The sequence below is a fragment of the Schistocerca nitens genome, chromosome 9 (assembly GCF_023898315.1).
Source record: "Schistocerca nitens isolate TAMUIC-IGC-003100 chromosome 9, iqSchNite1.1, whole genome shotgun sequence".
Taxonomy (NCBI): Eukaryota; Metazoa; Arthropoda; class Insecta; order Orthoptera; family Acrididae; genus Schistocerca; species Schistocerca nitens.
Genome location: NC_064622.1, coordinates 482,011,376 through 482,017,935, shown reverse-complemented (window position 1 = coordinate 482,017,935; position 6,560 = coordinate 482,011,376). Strand labels below are relative to the sequence as shown.

General features: G+C 38.7%; 1 protein-coding gene across 1 annotated transcript in view; it reads right to left on the bottom strand.

Moving 5' to 3' along the window:
• Window positions 1-4,171: 4,171 nt before the first annotated feature.
• The window catches only part of LOC126204368 (protein qui-1-like), a 396,210-nt gene continuing 393,821 nt past the window's right edge, over window positions 4,172-6,560 (bottom strand). The window contains exon 22 of the mRNA XM_049938742.1: window positions 4,172-4,484. Within this exon, the coding sequence (XP_049794699.1) occupies window positions 4,329-4,484 (156 nt within the window). The 3' untranslated portion in view covers window positions 4,172-4,328. The remainder of the gene's footprint in view (window positions 4,485-6,560) is intronic.

Genomic DNA, 6,560 nt, shown 5'->3' with positions numbered 1-6,560 from the left:
GAATATGTCTGGAGCACAAATATGTCTGAACTCCTGTGGGAATCTGAGTAGAGAACATGAGTAAAATGGACAGGGACTGCAGATAGGTGGCTCTCGGTGGGAATGTGGATTGGCCATGTGGTGAACTTAGGTGATCCATGAAGTTTTGATAATGCTGTGTCCTGGATGGCACAGTGGTTAACACATCTCCCTAGTAAGCAAACCCAGTCTGGTACACATTTTCACTCATTACTGCTGATTCCATGTAATGTCCCACTGCAGCTAGCAGCAGTGAACCCCTTCAAATTTACAAACATATACTTCTTTAAACAGAACAATGCCCATCAACACACAAACTAGAAGTAGGGTAAATTAGAATGTCAGTGGTGTTTGTTGCAGGATTCTAGTTGAGACATTTATATGAGATAGCAAACTTCGAAAAGTTCCCACAATGACACTTATACAATACCAGTGGTAACACACTCTAAAAAACAACGCTAGTTATGTGGATTCTAGCCTGTAACAAAACAACTGACCGTCACAAGTTGTATTCAAATTGAGCACTGGCAGCGACAATACATGCTTCCATCTGGTATGGAACACATCCTAGCATTTCAGTGGAGATGTCCAAGCAGGCTGCAGGCATTCTTGCATATCATCGAATGTAGTTGGTATATTCTTGTAAACAGCATCTTCAGCTTTCCCCAATGAAAAAAGTCTATGGGCACCAAATCTGGGGAATGGGCTGGCCAAGGTGCAGGTGCTCTGCATCCAATCCAGTGATTTGGAAACAATTTGTAAAGACACGCTGTAGTACTTTGTGCACTATGGGCTAGACAGCCATCATGTTGATACCACAGGTTCCTCCTAATTAGTAGAGGAACAACTTAGCCTCCAGATAAGATGGTCTGTTAGGAGGCTGCAATACTTGTGCATGCTCAGTGTTCTTTCTATGAAGAAGAAGGCTGTGAGGAGATGGTTCACTATCCCACACCACATGTTTAGACTCCACAGATGCCGGAATTCCACCCAACAAAGCCAATGGGGACTGTCAACTGACCAACAGTGCACGTTTAGGCAGTTTACTAGGCCATTATTGGCAAATGTGGCTTCATCACTAAACAATATACATCTGGAGTATCTTGTCTTAATGGCCATGTACAATAGTTTACACACCTCTCATAATTGTTCATATACAGCTCTTGATGAAGAGAATGTGATACGGATGGCACCTATGTCAATGGGGAGTGCATAGGACACTTGCTTGACTCATGGCACTGCCTTGTGCAATTGCGCAGGAACTAATGTGCAGATCAACTGCAACAGCAGCAAGACTGTTAATTTCCCACTCTTCTGTCATCACTTGTTTCCTTCTGTTACATTGTCTAGATGTTAAACTACTACTCTCACATAACTAATTGTAGAGATTGATAAATAATTGACAAGATGTTTGACGTTTACTGGGATATCATGCCACATACACTGTACAAGAACGAACTGCATTATTTATAAATTGTCCATACACCATGAGCATGTTGGTTTTTTCTGCTTTGATAAATCCCATTGTCCACGCATGACCTACTGCTTGGACTGTCACAAATAACTGACTACCAAGTCGCAATGCTCTAAAGGAACACTCAAGCAAGCTGTAAGCAAACATAACAACATCGTACCTAGCAACTATGCAGGTTGAATGGCTTATATAAGTACAGGTGTGGAAACTTTTCAAAATATGGTATCTCATAAATGACACCTGAGAATCTTGCAACAAACACCACTCACATTCTGATTTACCCAACTTTTTGTCTGTTAATGTCAATAGGCATTGCTATATTTAAAATAGTGTATTTTTATACAGAAAATACACTTTCTAAGTGTGGTTACAATCTATATAGCCTAACAGTATGAGCCCCTGATTATCAATCCATTCTGTAAAAACTGCACATCAATAGCACTTCCCATTTTTGCAATATTTGCAGTGCATGTTTTAGGTGATTCACCATGAAGATCAGTGGATCTAAAACAGAGTCTGTGTTAATATTTTTGCATCGTAATATTATAGGCCATTATAATTTTTCAGTGTGACCTATAATTAGACAAGACTCGATGAACACATCATTGGAAAGTACACTATCTGTTTTAGGCTTTAAGACTGAAGTAGACCCACTAATATTCTTTTTGCTATGAAATTCATTCAAAAAGTCAATTTGCTGTTGGTGCGTGCTGGTGCTTTGAAGCTGAAATGTGAGTGTATGTACACACTGATAACCAAAACATCGCGACCACTGCCCACCAAACTGAATGCTAGATTATCGGTACCTGATGTAAAGAAAGTATGTAGGCAGAGCATAGACAAATGGGCTATCCTTATAGTGATGATAAGCACCACTTCCCTGAGCACCTTCGTCAAAGGGCAAATTCTTACAGCCTGCCACCAGTGAATGAGCATCTCAGAAATGGAGTGGCTGTTTGGTAGTTTGGGTGCTACTCCAATGAGAAGTTTCAGAAAGTGGTAAAAGAACAGTGAAACCACGAGTATGCAACATGATGTTGGGTATCAATTCCTTGTCACAGAATGTGGTGCTTGGAGGCTCCGCCACTCTGTAAAGCTGGGTAGTGGCTATCTATGGCAGACCTGACAAGACAGCACAAGTGTTTTGGAGCACACACTCAGTGCACATTGTCGATCACATGGCTCTGTAGCAAAAGACCTGTAAGTGTTCCCACATTCACCCAACAGCATTATCAGTTATAACTGCAGTCAGCATGGGATCATCAAGATTAGATTGCAGATCAATTGAATCGTATGTCTTGGTACACCAGGTTGATGCTCATGACTAGTTAAGGTATCATCCAGGCAAACAGGCTGGTGGGCACAGTATTATACTATGAGGGGGCATTCATTTGAGCTTCCCTTTGACCTGTAGCAGGAATCAAAGATGCCGTGGCAGCTGAGGACTACGTGAAAATGATTGCGATCTACCTGCATCCCAATATGTTTTATGTCTCCTGCTATAGTGATGGCATCTTCCTGCAGTATAATTGTTCATCGGAGAAGGCCAAAATAAAGCTACAGTGGTTTAAGAAGCATTACTGTGAATTCATGTTGATGCCTTAGCCACCAAATTATCCTGATCTGAGCTGGTACCCTGTCAGGCTATCTCCTTGCCCACAAACCCATAATTTATGAGGATTTCTTGGTGTGTGTGTGTGTGTGTGTGTGTGTGTGTTGAGAGAGAGGAGGGGGGGGGGGGCAGGGGAGTGGGAGGGAGTGGTAAAAGTGCACATTAGTGCCTTGAGCAAAACAATTTCACTTTTGTACATTCCTCTTCTCTGATGAGCATTAACTTTTGGAGATTCATCTCCTCTGATAACCATTATACTTCATTGTTTCCATTAACTCAGTAACATATCAGTATCCAAGAAACAGAAAATTCAAACAACAGGTTAACGTATAAGCACTGAAGGGATGGAAAAGTCACTCCAAACACTGAATTAAGAAACACACAAAATGCAAAGTAGCAGTATCTTGAGGTTGCTCTTCTGTTGAGAAATAGCTGTTCCACAAGAACCTCAGTACAGCAAGGTTCTCTCTGCCGTGAATATGGAAAGTTACAGATTGAAAAGATTACATATCAGTCTACATATGTTTGTGCCAAACATGACAATGAGTGCTCAGGTATGATTTCAGAAGTTATTTGAGTATAAAATGTAACTAATGAAAAGTTCCTGAGAAGTCACTCAAAATTTGTTAACAGAGCAAATGAAAGAATGTGTTCACATAACTTAAAAAAGACTGTAATGGAATGCTGTTATGAAACCACAGTCTGAAATAATGACTTAAGAGAAAACTACTCTATAGACCACCATATCTTTTTTCTGCTGAAAAGTATGAAGAAAAAAAAAAAGGTCCTACTGAAAAGCTGTGTTGTCTGTTCGGCTGTTGCTTTCTTTTTGTTGTGAGTAATGATGTTTTTCTTTGTAACTACATACTTTTCAAGTTTCCATCTATTATCTACATCTCCTGCATACTATATGCATAAACACAATTGCTTGAGAAGAATGCCATATTTATCTTTGTGTACTGTTTTAGTGTTACTAGATAGGAGATAGTATTAGAGTGCATCACACATTTCTTGGAAGAAAGAACAGACATGCAAGTAAAGTGCAATAAAATGAATAAAATAGTGCATCAACAAAATATACATGAAAATGTATTTAAATGAAAACTAAAAACAAAAAAATGTACACATTTGATACATGCAAAATACAGGATTTTTCTGACTAGCTGATTAATGTCTATGCATATACTATGGTAGGGTTCACTAAAAGGAACCCCAACACCACTGTCATTGGGTGATACACGACTGGGTGAGACGTGGATCTCTAACTGCAGTCGACTTTTCGTTATCTCCAAACGCACCTACAATCTCCTCACCAGGGGTTCGTTCATCATTATCTGAAGAGTCTCTCCGACTTGAGCGAGAGTTCTGCTTGGACAAGGACTGAAAAATAAGAAAATATCATTAATAATTGAGACTGTTATTATTTCAGTTATATTACAAGGCTGCAGAAATGAACTATGATTGCAGATGACAAACGGAAGAAACACTCTTAAAACAAACACAGGCAAATGTTATTAAACAATTACTGCATATGCCTTACTCAACTGTAGAAGTTATAAAAAAATTTCAGTGGTACAGACTTCCACTTATTTGGAAGGAAAATCTCTGATTAGGGAGTGGATTGCGCTGTAGGGGTTGGGTGACCGTATTTGGTTTAAAGTCACTCATTCTCTTTACATTAATATAAATATTATTTACAGTTCCTAATAGAACATTACATTACACAGCAGATTTACTTTAGGCCATGGTCAATTTTCTGTCCAGGAGGTTCTGATTGGTGTTCGCTGCACGAAAGAGTATAAGATTCACTAAGGAAATAAATAGCAGGTTTTACCACTACAATCCTTTCTCCTAGAAGTAACAGTCAACCAAGGCATATTAACGTAGAATTTAGAAAGTATGAGAATGGTACTAATAGAAATGAAGTTGGAAAGATGGGTTGTATGTGTGCCTTGGAGGCTCTTTCACTAAAAACATTGTGCAGTACGTGCGCTACTCTGGTCTGAAGTACACCATGCGCATACTGTGTATTAAATACCTCACTGGGCTGTCACTGCACTCTGAACCTTTCATCATTTGAAATGAGGCAACAGTCATGACCTGTCGAATCACACTACATGCCTATTATACAGTTCATGTATGGTTTGGTCTTCTGAACATGTGCAGCTTTACATGGCATTGTGAGCAGTAGCCCTCTGCCAGGTAGCAGACTTCAAATGCCCATTGCAAGCTATTCCCTCAGCAGTGTTTACTCAGAAACTGGTTGAGATGGACCTGCATTCCTTGCAGACACATTGATACATCAATAAATTAGGCAACTTTATTCTAATTGACCCTCTTAGGTAATAATGTTTAGTATTATACCTTGTACTAGTAAAATACATGGTACATCCATACTTCATAATGAAAAGCTTGTCTCTTTGGAATTTTGATATTTTAATGGGCTGGTGGGTAGTGGGATAACTCTTTTGGTATAAAAGAGAGGAACACTTCCTGCTTTTAATTTCCTTTATGTAAATGTGAACATTATAAATTGTCATTGTTCCATCCTGGATTTTTGACTGTATGAACATTATAAATGTTGTAGCATGTAAATACTTTATGACTCAAGGAGACCCACACACTGAAAAGTGGAAGCATTGAGTTATCGATAGGCATGCACAAAAGGGGAAAAAAAAACTTGTCTTTGATGAGCTAGTGTAAAATACACAAAGACAAATAAATATAGACACACACACACACACACACACACACACACACACACCTGTGCCTATGCCCTACCCTCTGTGCTATCCAGCACTATGTAAGGGTACATACATATGTGTGTGCGTGCATGTGTGCGTTGGCAAGTTTTCTTTCTTTTGTGTATGCCGATTGACAACACAACTTCTCCTTTTCGTTGAGTTGTATCCTTTAATCTTAATGTATTTACAATGTGAATGTTTATAATGTAAGGTAAAAATGTGCAGTTACTGGGTATGTCATTGTTCAGTGGCATACAAATGAACCATTAAAATATTAAAACAATACTAACTGAATATGAATATTTTTTTTTCCAAATGTTGGAGCTTATTGTAAATGGCAAGTTTTTCATTGTAAATATAAGTAGCCCCTCATGTTGCAAAAAGTCTGTGTCAGAGAAAAGCAAATATCACAAAACACAATGTTATTAACTATGGGTGAGAATACTAAGTAATTTACAATGTAAGAACCTCTGCGAAATTGTTCCCGAGTAAGAAATTTAATAATGAAGTGATGGAACATATTAATTGCTGAAAATCTGCAACATGACATGCAGTGGTAGATGCACAACCTGTCTTTGTGGCTTAGTTTTGTACTAATAAACCCCGGCTTCGTTCAAGTATTGAACTCCCACGTATTAAATAGCTTTGATCTTCTGATAAGTTTACAGATTAGTTAACGCGTTGACTTGACATTAAGCATGTAAGTGAGAAA